The following is a 16,335-nucleotide window of genomic DNA, read 5'->3' as shown; positions in this document are numbered from 1 at the left end:
TGAGCGAAGAAATCAAGCAAAAACAGCCGCATTTGACTAAGAAGAAAGTGTTATTTCATCAGGACAATGCATCAGTTCACACATCTGTTATAGCAATGGCCAAAATTAATGACTGTTTTCAGGAGTAGAGTTTGTGGGGGATATTTTTTACCCGTTTTTTTACATATTTAAACTTCTTGTCGTTAAACACCCGAAAGCAGGTAATGAAATATGAAGCAAAGTATATGGCAACATTGTTCTTATATAAAAGTATATAAAAACTACAATAAAATACAAATTTATGAAGGAACGATTAGTATTATTAATTGCACGACTGTGGCTCTCAATACCACACGCGCACAGTTTCGTGGAAGAAATTATGACTAGCTAAAACTTGCATTGCTCTTCTTGTTATTAGTACTACGTAGTTTCGATCAGTACATCTATAATCGTTGTAGAGTTAACTTGCCGACGTCCTAAGCGCGAATGTGAAAATCATCTCGATAACTTTTGCTATATCTACGGGAAATTTACTGTAAAAGCGCAACGAAAATCCCTTTCTACGTTTCTTGAAATAGCTTATAAATTTACCAAGCTGGCAACCAAAACAAGACTTGGTTTCTATCAGTTTGCTGTACGACTTGTTACAGCAGTTTCTCCAAATGACTCAAAGGTGCCTAAATAAAAAAAAACGCGCTTGCCTTGCATTCCAAACCTTTTTGGGTAACCACAAAAGTGATGATTATGTTGCCGTTAGCGTACATGGTCACTCGCACCTGGACTTCTTTCCTGAAAATTTTGGAGCAGTCTTTGATGAAGATGGGGAACCGTTACATAAAGACATCGCTAATTTGAAGAAGAGATTTTCAGGGAAGTTGAGTGCAAGCATTTCGGCAAAGTACTGCTGGATTTTGAGACGACACAGCTGTCTCTATAAATGTTTCCAGCTAAAATAGTTCCTTTATATCCCTTCAAATCAAATCAATGTCCATAAGTTCACTATTATCAAAATGTGGTAAAGATGCGAAGCTCCTTCGAAAATGGTAGGTGATGGAAAAAAACTGCTTTGGACCCAGGACGTCATTTTACATAAGAATCACCAATAATAAGGCTGGAACTTCATTAAAATTTCTTTTTGCGTACCAGCTCAATAGTAACTGCTTCATCAACAGTTGATATGTTGTTATAATTAATTTTCGACTGTCTAGTGGTAACCTTGGGCTCCGACTAGCTTACAGTGAAGACAGGTGTGTGTGTCTGTATGTGTGAATAGATAGATCTACATTAAAAAAACTATACTCTCGTGTAATATAAAAAAATTGCGAAAGAAGTAAAATAAATATAAAAAACGATGAGATTTTTCAGAAAACTGGAAGAATTCTCTAAAAAAACTTCGTCAATACGATTGCCCCAAAAATTCTCACAAAATTTTGACCAGGAAAGTTATAAATTAAATATAGAAAATGGAGGAAATTTAAGCTATCAACCCTCATAATTTCCCTAATTACTCAACAACCATATATTGCTTTCTCCATAACTTGCCTATTATTTTATTTAGTTTTTTCTGAGGGATTTCAAAAACGAAAAAACTTGCCACGAATCATAAAACTTTGTTGGTTTGTCCGTAGTGGACAAGATAAATAAAATTTTCGTTCAGATTATCATTTATCAAACACATATTTCCTACAAAAGAAATCGTAGCTAAAATTTCTTTTCATCTCGACTTGAACTTCAATATGAATTATAAGTTTTGTAGAAAACTCTTTCCATTTCTACTGGAACTGTGATGTGAATAATTGATAACATCCATTGAATTTGGCTCTTTTTAAAAAATAGAAATAATTAGAACAGAGAGTAGCAGCTTCAGAGTCTGCGAGTATAATAAATGATCCTGCTGAAGTTCATTTAGTTGCTAAAGAGTCTAACTAAATGTATATAAGTGCTTTTTTCTCCATCATTCGACCTTAATATTTAATTTTAGACTATGAAAATATTGGTTGAGGAATTAATCCACAGTTTGTGTCACAACGTCGTTGTGAAAAATCGTCTAAATCCAAGAAAATAAATAAATTATATTAATGCATAAAGAAATTATACATAGGTGCTTCACGCAGGCATTTTAGGCCCATAACATGGAAGTGATTCCCTTCCACTCTTTCCTATTTCTTGCTTTCGTTTTCCAATCCTGAATTCCTCTCTATTTTAGGTTTTGCTCTGCGTACTATCGTCTCCTTGGTCTTCCATTTTTGTCTTGTTAATCCTTGTTCTATGTCCATTATTTTTATGTATGAGACACAACCATTTTATTCATTTGGATCTTATTATTTTACTTAGCTTTGCTCCTCCACATAGATTCCATTTTTTGCCCCCTAGTAACCTCCTGAGTATTTTACTTTCCCATACATCTAATTTCTTTGTTAAGAAACCTCGTTTCGCATCCGTAGCTCACTGTTCAATATGCTTCATCAGATTAAGGTTATATAACTTAAAAAATAACGTAGGATAAAATTTTCAAAATAGATTTTACGTTTCACATTAATATCTTATACAAACCAATGATAAGTATCTACTTTATTTACGACTGAATCGTAAATTTTACTGTAGTTTGAATATAAAATTATTTATCTAGTCAAAGTTAAAAGGAATATAGAGATCGTTTCAATCAAGACATTAAATGGATCGACATCGATATCAGAAACGATGATAAAAAAGTACGAAGGTGGAATCACTGTTAGTCCATTAAACGAGATATTTTGACTTAGTATTCTGAATTCTGGCAGCATTTTTAATTAATAATAGAAACGAGCTTCATTAGTAAGTGAACTCGGCACTTATTTACGTGATATGAGATAATATTTTATCCACTGATTACTTATTTAATAAAATAAGTATTAGAAAAATCGTTCAAAAATATTCCCACTTCAAAATCACGAATATTAAACATATTTTTTTAAATTTGAGTTATCCTATGATTTAGTAAAGATTCGTAGAGAATAAACTTGAAAAGTATTGTTTGTTTATGTCGTAACCTGTTTATAAATATCTAAACTCCCATTTAAATGATGGTTACCTTCAATATCTATTTTTAATAAGACTATATACGCTATTGCTGCTCGTAACAATTAGATTTTAATATAATGAAAATATACTCTGCAGTCGAATATAAACATTACGACGACGTGAATAGACTGTTTGAAATATGGCAATTCCATTATTGTTGCCGCAAGTTCAATCTTAACCTACTTTATTTACCCCACTGAATACACTAATACACATTCAAACTTTATCAGTGATTCATTCAACACATTAAAGTATTTATACTTGTAATTACTAACTCGGATACTCTACCTCTACAAATTTATCGTATACTTGTTCTCGACAGTTTCGTTCCTTTATGAAATTATTCCCATGGTATTAAAATAGTTCCAGGAAATTTTTATTTCGCAGTATTAATATGAACTTATTGCTAAATACTGGAAAAACTAAACGGAATTATGAACGAAACAAATTATTTGGAATTTCGGGGATAAAAAACCAAGTTATCACTTCCAGTACATTCTTTCAAATAATCTTCGTACATCTTCGAGTAATGCTTGGAATCGTTATGATGCTGGAAGATAAATTTTCTACCGATCAGGCACTGGCCAGGTTTATCTTCAATTCTAACCAGATCTCCAGTCGCCTTTCTTCTAAAACATTTCCAAATCATGACCAAACTTCCGCTATGTTTTACATATTAGATTACTCACGCGTTCTTCTTTTGATCTGCGCACAAACAATCGTCTCTTAGATCCAAAAGCCTCAAACTTTGACTCAACACTCCATAAAATTCTCTCCCTCTCTTCGTGCGTCCAATTTTTATGTTCTTCGGCCAATCGCAACCTTTTGATTATATTTTGACGTTTTAAAAGAGGTTTCTTCATTACCATCTTCTCTAAATTTTCTTTTCACTGTAGAAGTGTCACAGATCAGTCGTCGATTACGTTTACTGATTGATACAATACGTTTCCGATAGTTTTTTGGTTTAGCCCAATTTTAAAGTTTACAAAGTATAAATCTTGTGCTTTATTGGGTTTCATAAGGCTAACTGGGACTAAACTACAATTATAAACACCGAAAAAATAAATCGTAGTTGGATAATAATGAATAAATAAACAAATTAACCAGTATTTGCAAGTTTTAACTTGTCGCACTCACCGACACAACATAACATGCTCTCGAGTAATATAAATAAATAACAGACACCATTTTTTTAGTATGTAAGACAACGTTTCGACCTTTTGCTTGACAATATGAAAGAGAAATTTGTTGTATGAATGGATTATTGGGTGTGTAAAAACTTCTTCTGAGTTTGTAGATCTTCTGCAATCATAACCTTAAAAGCGAATCCGTATTATTGGTACAATATGAAGCAAAAGGTAACTGGAAGTCGTCAACTAAGCACGAGATAGATTTCTGTGCCTCTTTGTACCAAGTACCAAACAATAAGCTACGAAGTCGCTGATGTTAAAACTATTTCCTATCTTTCATCTTATCTCATCGTTTTTTTATTGGTATAGGATTTAGACATACAACTTCTCAGGGAGCTCCGAATGGCCAAAAAGAGCACATTCAAAAATAACAAAATTAAAAATAAATTGCATAGTACTCATGGGGGGTGCGTTTGCAAGTGATGCCATAATATACGAGGATGGTTCTATCAGAAAACGCTATCCACCAAGCAATTTTTGAACAGGAGTCAGATCAGGAGAATATGGCGGATGAGACAATGAATTATATAACGCAGTTTGGCTGAATGAACGAATAGATAGATGTATCGTATGTATTTCTGAAGAGAATACCCAAATTTCCTTTACAAAAAACCAATTTATATTACGTTTGATGATACCTAATTATTTCGATTTCCAAGGCAAGCGAGTTTTTGATCAGTATCAACCAATTGCGACACTCACCTTGCAGGCATTTCATTCGATATATTACATACCTGCTGATTTGAGATATTTACTTTATTCTGATATACTTTTATCCAGTACAAAGGCATTGATTTTATTAATCATAAATAATATTAATCGTAAATAACGGTACCAGTACCATCCGTATTCATAAAATAAATTTTAAAAGCAGATATCCATTTTGAAATCCTTCCACTAGACAGAGGCACTATCGAAATTCTTTTTTCTCCACGTTTATCGAACAACGAAAACAGTCCATTCGTACGAGTATTCAAATTACGAGGGTACTTCAAACATAATCCGAAATTTTGTTATAAAAAATTTTATTGTTAAGTTACAGAGCTGATATTTTTTACAGTTTTACTAGATACTCTACACACGTTTGCCCGGAAGCTTTCGAATATCTTTTTCGTGTAAATCTCTCGGCTTGTCACGCAACCATTCGCACATGAAGGATTCTACCCACGCGTTGCTTTCGAATCGCAATCCACCAAATGGACCAAATAAATCGGAAATATAACTATACGGAGGGCTTTTCAGTGTTTTCCAACCCAATTCATTGGGTTCGTTGTCCCAAAACACTTTCCTGCTGACAATATAACCACCCTCGTATCATATTTGTCAGTTTTGCGTCAATTATTATAGATGACAACAGACCAATGGCGGAGAAAAGTCACTTTTCTATCAAACCCTCCTCGTATTATATGAGCATTTTACAAAGCTTGAAAAAGAAAAATCTCGTACATTTCCATGAAATGACGGACCTTTGCAAATATAACAAACCCCTGCGAACTTCATATTCCTAATCCGACAATCACTTTTTCCAAAAAAGGAATTCAAGCGTCCTCTAATTGAATTCATACAAGGGAGTACTTACGTGGATTCGTTCAAAAAATCTTTTGGTTAATGGACTATTTACTGACGACGCGAAACTTAATGGAATGGATCTACTATACTTCTTTATAATTAATTATAATTATATATTTTGTATTCACCGACTTACTATATATATATATATATATATATATATATATATATATATATATATATATATATATATATATATATAACAGCACAGTATGTCTTATAGGCACATGGCTTGAAGGCTCTGCACTTTTTTCTCCCACTCATTTTGTTCTGTAAGTTTTTCTTAGATGCATCTAGCCTTTTTCTACGTGGACGCCCTTTCCTTCTTTTAGCGCCTTCTCCATTTGTTATTGCTCTTTTCATCCAACTGTTTTCTTCCGTTCTATCTATATGCTCTAACCACAGTTTTTTTGCCAATCTCTGCCTGGCCATATAATTTTTTAATCTCTGCATTTTAATCTTGTTCCACTCGTATCTTATCTTGTTTTCCTCTTTCTTATTTATGACCCAGCATTTACTACCATATAACACCGTAGGTTGTATAACTGTCTTGTGAATTATTAGCTTCGCTACCTTGAGATATCTTTGGATATTAATAGGTTTCCTACAGATTCAGCTGTTCTATTTTCTCTTGCCAATTTCTTGTGGTATCCTTTAATTCATTCCCAGGTATTCAAACTCTTGTACTCTTGTACTCTATCAGACCAGAGCTCTTTGTTAAGGCTCTATTCAACTATCTGTTTACTTCCATTCTGACTATATGCCTCAACCAAGAAAGTTTTTTGACGATTTCTGCCTGACCATACAATCTTTTAATCTCTGCATTTATCTTGTTCCACTCGTATCTTAGCCTGTTTTCCCGTTTCTTATTTATGACCCAGCATTCACTACCATATAACACCGTAGATTATATAACCGTCTTTTAAATTATTAGCTTAGCTCCCTTGAGATATCTTTGGACCTTAAGAGGTTTCCTACAGCTACAGCTGTTTCATTGTTTCTTCCCAATTTCTTGTAGAATCCTTTAATTCATTCGCAGGTATTCAAACTCTTGTATTCTATCAGACCAGAGCTCTTTCTTAAGGCTCTATTCAACTATCCGTTTACTTCCATTCTGGCCATATGTCTCAACCAAGAAAGTTTTTTGACGATTTCTGCCTGACCATACAATCTTTTAATCTCTGCATTTATCTTGTTCCACTCGTATCTTAGCCTGTTTTCTTGTTTCTTATTTATGACCCAGCATTCACTACCATATAACACCGTAGATTATATAACCGTCTTGTAAATTATTAGCTTAGCTCCCTTTAGATATCTTTGGACTTTAAGAGGTTTCCTACAGCTACAGCTGTTTCATTGTTTCTTCCCAATTTCTTGTAGAATCGTTTAATTCATTCCCAGATATTCAAACTCTTGTACTCTATCAGACCAGAGCTCTTTCTTAAGGCTCTATTCAACTATCTGTTTACTTCCATTCTGGCCATATGTCTCAACCAAGAAAGTTTTTTGACGATTTCTGCCTGACCATACAATCTTTTAATCTCTGCATTTATCTTGTTCCACTCGTATCTTAGCCTGTTTTCCTGTTTCTTATTTATGACCCAGCATTCACTACCATATAACACCGTAGATTATATAACCGTCTTGTAAATTATTAGCTTAGCTCCCTTGAGATATCTTTGGACCTTAAGAGGTTTCCTACAGCTACAGCTGTTTCATTGTTTCTTTCCAATTTCTTGTAAAATCGTTTAATTCATTCCCAGATATTCAAACTCTTGTACTCTATCAGACCAGAGCTCTTTCTTAAGGCTCTATTCAACTATCTGTTTACTTCCATTCTGGCCATATGTCTCAACCAAGAAAGTTTTTTGACGATTTCTGCCTGACCATACAATCTTTTAATCTCTGCATTTATCTTGTTCCACTCGTATCTTAGCCTGTTTTCCTGTTTCTTATTTATGACCCAGCATTCACTACCATATAACACCGTAGATTATATAACCGTCTTGTAAATTATTAGCTTAGCTCCCTTGAGATATCTTTGGACCTTAAGAGGTTTCCTACAGCTTCAGCTGTTTCATTGTTTCTTCCCAATTTCTTGTAGAATCCTTCAATTCATTCCCAGGTATTCAAACTCTTGTACTCTTGTACTCTATCAGACCAGAGCTCTTTGTTAAGGCTCTATTCAACTATCTGTTTACTTCCATTCTGGCCATATGTCTCAACCAAGAAAGTTTTTTGACGATTTCTGCCTGACCATACAATCTTTTAATCTCTGCATTTATCTTGTTCCACTCGTATCTTAGCCTGTTTTCTTGTTTCTTATTTATGACCCAGCATTCACTACCATATAACACCGTAGATTATATAACCGTCTTGTAAATTATTAGCTTAGCTCCCTTTAGATATCTTTGGACTTTAAGAGGTTTCCTACAGCTACAGCTGTTTCATTGTTTCTTCCCAATTTCTTGTAGAATCCTTCAATTCATTCCCAGGTATTCAAACTCTTGTACTCTTGTACTCTATCAGACCAGAGCTCTTTGTTAAGGCTCTATTCAACTATCTGTTTACTTCCATTCTGGCCATATGTCTCAACCAAGAAAGTTTTTTGACGATTTCTGCCTGACCATACAATCTTTTAATCTCTGCATTTATCTTGTTCCACTCGTATCTTAGCCTGTTTTCTTGTTTCTTATTTATGACCCAGCATTCACTACCATATAACACCGTAGATTATATAACCGTCTTTTAAATTATTAGCTTAGCTCCCTTGAGATATCTTTGGACCTTAAGAGGTTTCCTACAGCTACAGCTGTTTCATTGTTTCTTCCCAATTTCTTGTAGAATCCTTTAATTCATTCGCAGGTATTCAAACTCTTGTATTCTATCAGACCAGAGCTCTTTCTTAAGGCTCTATTCAACTATCCGTTTACTTCCATTCTGGCCATATGTCTCAACCAAGAAAGTTTTTTGACGATTTCTGCCTGACCATACAATCTTTTAATCTCTGCATTTATCTTGTTCCACTCGTATCTTAGCCTGTTTTCTTGTTTCTTATTTATGACCCAGCATTCACTACCATATAACACCGTAGATTATATAACCGTCTTGTAAATTATTAGCTTAGCTCCCTTTAGATATCTTTGGACTTTAAGAGGTTTCCTACAGCTACAGCTGTTTCATTGTTTCTTCCCAATTTCTTGTAGAATCGTTTAATTCATTCCCAGATATTCAAACTCTTGTACTCTATCAGACCAGAGCTCTTTCTTAAGGCTCTATTCAACTATCTGTTTACTTCCATTCTGGCCATATGTCTCAACCAAGAAAGTTTTTTGACGATTTCTGCCTGACCATACAATCTTTTAATCTCTGCATTTATCTTGTTCCACTCGTATCTTAGCCTGTTTTCCTGTTTCTTATTTATGACCCAGCATTCACTACCATATAACACCGTAGATTATATAACCGTCTTGTAAATTATTAGCTTAGCTCCCTTGAGATATCTTTGGACCTTAAGAGGTTTCCTACAGCTACAGCTGTTTCATTGTTTCTTTCCAATTTCTTGTAAAATCGTTTAATTCATTCCCAGATATTCAAACTCTTGTACTCTATCAGACCAGAGCTCTTTCTTAAGGCTCTATTCAACTATCTGTTTACTTCCATTCTGGCCATATGTCTCAACCAAGAAAGTTTTTTGACGATTTCTGCCTGACCATACAATCTTTTAATCTCTGCATTTATCTTGTTCCACTCGTATCTTAGCCTGTTTTCCTGTTTCTTATTTATGACCCAGCATTCACTACCATATAACACCGTAGATTATATAACCGTCTTGTAAATTATTAGCTTAGCTCCCTTGAGATATCTTTGGACCTTAAGAGGTTTCCTACAGCTTCAGCTGTTTCATTGTTTCTTCCCAATTTCTTGTAGAATCCTTCAATTCATTCCCAGGTATTCAAACTCTTGTACTCTTGTACTCTATCAGACCAGAGCTCTTTGTTAAGGCTCTATTCAACTATCTGTTTACTTCCATTCTGGCCATATGTCTCAACCAAGAAAGTTTTTTGACGATTTCTGCCTGACCATACAATCTTTTAATCTCTGCATTTATCTTGTTCCACTCGTATCTTAGCCTGTTTTCTTGTTTCTTATTTATGACCCAGCATTCACTACCATATAACACCGTAGATTATATAACCGTCTTGTAAATTATTAGCTTAGCTCCCTTTAGATATCTTTGGACTTTAAGAGGTTTCCTACAGCTACAGCTGTTTCATTGTTTCTTCCCAATTTCTTGTAGAATCCTTCAATTCATTCCCAGGTATTCAAACTCTTGTACTCTTGTACTCTATCAGACCAGAGCTCTTTGTTAAGGCTCTATTCAACTATCTGTTTACTTCCATTCTGGCCATATGTCTCAACCAAGAAAGTTTTTTGACGATTTCTGCCTGACCATACAATCTTTTAATCTCTGCATTTATCTTGTTCCACTCGTATCTTAGCCTGTTTTCTTGTTTCTTATTTATGACCCAGCATTCACTACCATATAACACCGTAGATTATATAACCGTCTTTTAAATTATTAGCTTAGCTCCCTTGAGATATCTTTGGACCTTAAGAGGTTTCCTACAGCTACAGCTGTTTCATTGTTTCTTCCCAATTTCTTGTAGAATCCTTTAATTCATTCGCAGGTATTCAAACTCTTGTATTCTATCAGACCAGAGCTCTTTCTTAAGGCTCTATTCAACTATCCGTTTACTTCCATTCTGGCCATATGTCTCAACCAAGAAAGTTTTTTGACGATTTCTGCCTGACCATACAATCTTTTAATCTCTGCATTTATCTTGTTCCACTCGTATCTTAGCCTGTTTTCTTGTTTCTTATTTATGACCCAGCATTCACTACCATATAACACCGTAGATTATATAACCGTCTTGTAAATTATTAGCTTAGCTCCCTTTAGATATCTTTGGACTTTAAGAGGTTTCCTACAGCTACAGCTGTTTCATTGTTTCTTCCCAATTTCTTGTAGAATCGTTTAATTCATTCCCAGATATTCAAACTCTTGTACTCTATCAGACCAGAGCTCTTTCTTAAGGCTCTATTCAACTATCTGTTTACTTCCATTCTGGCCATATGTCTCAACCAAGAAAGTTTTTTGACGATTTCTGCCTGACCATACAATCTTTTAATCTCTGCATTTATCTTGTTCCACTCGTATCTTAGCCTGTTTTCCTGTTTCTTATTTATGACCCAGCATTCACTACCATATAACACCGTAGATTATATAACCGTCTTGTAAATTATTAGCTTAGCTCCCTTGAGATATCTTTGGACCTTAAGAGGTTTCCTACAGCTACAGCTGTTTCATTGTTTCTTTCCAATTTCTTGTAAAATCGTTTAATTCATTCCCAGATATTCAAACTCTTGTACTCTATCAGACCAGAGCTCTTTCTTAAGGCTCTATTCAACTATCTGTTTACTTCCATTCTGGCCATATGTCTCAACCAAGAAAGTTTTTTGACGATTTCTGCCTGACCATACAATCTTTTAATCTCTGCATTTATCTTGTTCCACTCGTATCTTAGCCTGCTTTCCTGTTTCTCATTTATGACCCAGCATTCACTACCATATAACACCGTAGATTATATAACCGTCTCGTAAATTATTAGCTTAGCTCCCTTGAGATATCTTTGGACCTTAAGAGGTTTCCTACAGCTTCAGCTGTTTCATTGTTTCTTCCCAATTTCTTGTAGAATCCTTCAATTCATTCCCAGGTATTCAAACTCTTGTACTCTTGTACTCTATCAGACCAGAGCTCTTTGTTAAGGCTCTATTCAACTATCTGTTCACTTCCATTCTGACTATATGCCTCAACCAAGGAAGTTTTATTGACGATTGTTTAATTTTCTCTTGCCAATTTTTTGTGAAATCCTTTAATTCACTCCCAGGTGTTCAAACTCTTGTACTCTATCGAACCGGAACTCAACGTTTTGCTCTGTTATTATTTTTAATTGGTTGTTATTACCTATTTCTATAAACTTGTATTTGAAAAAAGTGAGTTCATAATTGGAAGTTTCTGCGACTACAACTCTGTATTTCAAGTTCATATTTTTCAGGAACTTTTAAGACTATAAAATGAACTTTTCTACAAAAGTAGCTATAACAGCGACACGATTCTAACAAAGAACGTCCTAGATACGAAAAATTGTGCATTCCTGAAAGCACTTTGTCTTTTACGGTATTTATTATTTGTTTAAAGACAGGTTGACCTAGTTACTCGCACGTATTAGGGGGTTAATGGATTGACCGAAGCTCTACCATGTTAAATATTTTCGCTTTTACCCTTCTTATATTCGCTTTGAACCCAGGGGTTGATTTTAAAAAGCACCTCCATACGTAAATTAAGTCATCCTTGATTATATAGCTTCTTTAATCTCTAACAGGTTTACTCAAGATGTAATTTATATTTAGTTGATATTTTCGAACAAATACCATTTAAAACATAACGTACATTTAATTACTTGAAAATGTATTGATTGGAAATAAAGAATAATTTTCATACATCATACAGGATGTAAATGCATCGATTGAATGAAGGATAGTTAGATAATTGGCACCCTTTTTATATATCTTTTAATAAATTTATTCAAATATTCTACCAGATATTGAATTTTCTAATTAGAGAACCATCAATAAGAAGTAGGAAAAGTGCTAAATAATTATTTAAAATGATTAAAAAGCGAGTAATTCTGAAAGAAATTGAATAATGAAAAGTTTGTCAACAATGGTTATTTTTTTTTAAAGATATGAATTCAAAAGTTAGGAATACACAGAAGAGAATAGCTAAAAAGGAAATTAGATCTCATATAATTTTCTCATTGCGATAAATTTGGAAATTACTCAGTAATTGTTAATGGATGAAGCGATTTTTCAATATCTCCAGCCAAGTTAATTGATTAAATTTATTTTTAAACATAGTTTCACTTAATAATAACACTAGGTATGCAATAAATTTTCTTTCCTTATAAAAAAAAGGTGAAAAAACAAGTTGAGTGGTATCACATCTTTGTGAGAAATAAATTGTTTTGAAAAATCTTAAATAGATATTTATGAAACTTCAGTTTTATTATCAGCAATAAAAAAACGTGTTTTCTGAGACTGTTCTAATGTCTTGGAGTCCAGAAGGTCTTTAATTAACTTCCAACAGTTAAAGTTTACCATTTTCTAGGTTATATCTTGATTAAACAAATTAATCATTATCGATATAATGGAAGTATTTACAGATAATCATGTTAGCGAAACCATTCACACCTTACCATAAACCCAGCTCATACAGGCCAATTAGTTTACTACCACAACTATCTAAACTCTTCGAAAAAATCCTTCTACATATAATTATTGAAATTATACCTAAAGAACTGTTTCCAGCAGATCAATTTGGATTCAGAGAAAAACTCTCGACAATCCAACAGTGTCATAGATTAGTGAACAATATCAAGCAAGCACTATAACAATAGGAATCATGTGCTTCGGCATTTTTAGACATCCAACAGGCTTTCGACAAAGTATGGTAACAAGGACTACTATTCAAAATAAAACAAAAATAACCTCATCATATCTTCCTTTTACTTAAATCTTACCTAAGTCAAAGTTCAAACCTTCTTATCCAATTATCAACCCATAAAATCAGGTGTTCCCCAAGGAAGTGTCCTTGGCCCTTATCTGTAGCTTATGTATACTGCTGATATTCCATCTACCGACGATAATCTAATCGCTACTTTCGCAGATGATACTGCAATAATGTCTTCAGATACAGACCCTACAAGATCATTAGAAAAGCTACAATGCCACCTAAATCTTCACTGACAAATCATGTTGACCACAAAACAAGTGGTGTCTGTCCAGTAAAAACAGAAGTCAAATTCCTTGGACTACACTTGAACCAAAATTTAACTTGGAGGAAACACATACGAAAGCTAAAAAATCAAAATATGGCAGATGATCGCAGTTAACAATGGAAAATAAGATACTTATGCACAAAATCATCCTAAAACCAATATCGATATATAGCATAGAGCTATGAGGTTGCAGTACTCCATCGAACACCAAGATACTGCCAACTTTTCAATCTAAAATACTTCGCATAATAGCCAATGCTCCATGATTTATAAGCAACCACACATTACACATAGACCTTGGTATTCCAACCATCAATGAAGTTATTCAGACATCAGTGATAAGAAACAAAAACCAGAACGAAAACCACCAAAAACCATTAATATCCAAGCTTCACACTGATCCATTGGAACAGAGAAGATTGAAAAGACGCTGGCCAGAAGACTTCATAGAATGATCTACGGAGACCCATCAATGGATGGTGCCCGCATCAAGTCATTTAGCAAGAAACCATATCATTTACTTATTACTCTGTATTTTTTTGAGTTGATTGTAAATTTGAGATTAAATTGAAAAAAAAAATATCTTGATTAAGGCGCTCTCCATGCTTAAAGCGGCTAATTTTTCGGAAAAAATCAAGTATCGAATCATCACCCAATTTCACTCCTTCCCACGTTATCTAGGGTAATAGAAAAATTGGTGAAAAAGAGGCTTTTATTATTTCTGTTTAAAAATAAATTGGGTTTTTGAGTAACAAATGGACAAATAATGTCTACTCTAGTTTAAACACCCATCACTCCACTGCAACAACTTTTTGTAATTTCTCTAAGGCTTTCGATTGTTTTCATCATAATATTTGCAGTACTACGGTTCCAAGGGAAACACCTCTCGCATGGTTTAAGTCATACCTTGGAGAAGTCAGCTTGTAAGAGTTGATACAACGATGTCTTCTCGCAATCCAATAGAATGTGGAGTGCCACAAGGCTCAGTACTAGGCCCTATTTTGTAAAATATGTCTATTTGCAGGCGATACTAGTTTCTCTTGAAACAACCCTGATCAAGGCGCTTCATGGGACCATATCTAGTGATTCTAATTTTCTGTGTCTCAATGTTTCTAAAACTAAAGTTTTATCATACAGAAATACATTGCTGCCTTTTTTATTAGAAACATCACCTTTGACGTCGTTGAATCTGTAAAATTCTTGTTGTGGACAATTCCTCCTTTTTCAGAAAGATCATTGCATACCTGTCAGCTTGCGGAGCATGATATTTATCGACCAATTTCATGTTCAATACTGTACAATGCGAGAAAAATGCACAATCATTTACCAATTGAAATTAAATCTATTCCCACATTTCGCGAGAATGGAAATTTACTAGAAAGTGCTTTCTAAGCTGTTAACGATTTGTATTCTATAAGAATATTTAATTCTGAGCATTCTACACATTCGATTAATGCTAATAGGGATTTTGAATACATATTATTATTTTAGGATTGCCGTACATGCATCAACTTTTTATAGTCCTTCTTCCTTGCTATACTAGGCTAAGAACTCATGGACTATGCTTTATTTTCCTTCCCTAGTATCTCATTATCTGATTTTTTGGTTCCAATACTAGGATACCAATTTCCGCCATCGAGATTTCCAGTTTCCAAGTGATAAGCTTTCCGATATCATTGATGATTACAGAACAAATTATGAATGAATAAATTGAATTAAGATTTAGCACAAAATGTAAAAACTGTACTATCCCTTAAGGATTTTGAAAATAATCTTCTCTAAATCTGAAAAAGAATCTTGGAATCTCCATTGTGGCACTAAGAGGTGATAAAATTTGACCAATGATGGTGTGAAACTTTTTTATAGCTTATGAATAAACTATATATGAGAATTATCTTGTTTAGAATAATGATTTGAATAAGTTTTCCACTTTCTAACCTCTAATTTTCTATTGCGTCATTAAATAAAGCATTTGATGTAAATAGTACTCAAAATATCAATTTGAATGAAATTAGATCTGTCTTTTATTATTGTTACGTAATAATACCGAAACTACATAAATATTTATTTCATCTTGTTACATAATAACTCATCTCAGCCAAAAAATTTTTCAAACGTCATCAATTGAATGAAAATGTTGGATTATGTTTGAGGTGAATTGAAGTATTGAAGTTGTTCTATATAAAAAAAGTTTGGAGCTTACCACGTCAATTAGCTGACTGAGTTTGAGCTTGATACACACACGCAGAACATCCGAAGTATTAACAACGGGCCTAACAAGTTTGTTGTAATTAGATAAGAGGTCATCATAAAGTCTTTTAGCGTCAGGATTGCCAGCAACGGCAACGTGCACAACGAGCGCCGAAAGCAGCCATGCCCGGACAAGTCCCGACGCCGACGGGTGCATCGTGACGCTTTCAACGACACACTGAGAACAGTGAGGAAGATAGTCGAATAACTGTGGGATTTAATATAAGCGAAGAAGGACGAACGGAGGCGATAATGGAACGTGCAAGGGTTGGTCTGATTACTGTACACGAAGAGAAGTGGAAGACTTTGTTTGGAATATTTCAAAAGAATGTAGAGGGTTTCCATTAGCACGTAAGGTGCACAATGTCAGTTCTCAGCATAATTAA

General features: G+C 34.1%; 1 protein-coding gene across 1 annotated transcript in view; it reads right to left on the bottom strand.

Moving 5' to 3' along the window:
- LOC130441380 (acetylcholine receptor subunit alpha-like) overlaps positions 1 to 16,123 on the bottom strand; it is a 208,487-nt gene extending 192,364 nt beyond the window's left edge. Inside the window, exon 1 of the mRNA XM_056775034.1 lies at positions 15,903 to 16,123. Coding sequence (XP_056631012.1) covers positions 15,903 to 16,106 — 204 coding nt within the window. The 5' untranslated portion in view covers positions 16,107 to 16,123. The remainder of the gene's footprint in view (positions 1 to 15,902) is intronic.
- Between the last annotated feature and the right edge of the window lie 212 nt (positions 16,124 to 16,335).

Source organism: Diorhabda sublineata, chromosome 3 (assembly GCF_026230105.1).
Source record: "Diorhabda sublineata isolate icDioSubl1.1 chromosome 3, icDioSubl1.1, whole genome shotgun sequence".
Lineage (NCBI taxonomy): Eukaryota > Metazoa > Arthropoda > Insecta > Coleoptera > Chrysomelidae > Diorhabda > Diorhabda sublineata.
This window is presented reverse-complemented; position numbering and strand designations above follow the sequence as displayed.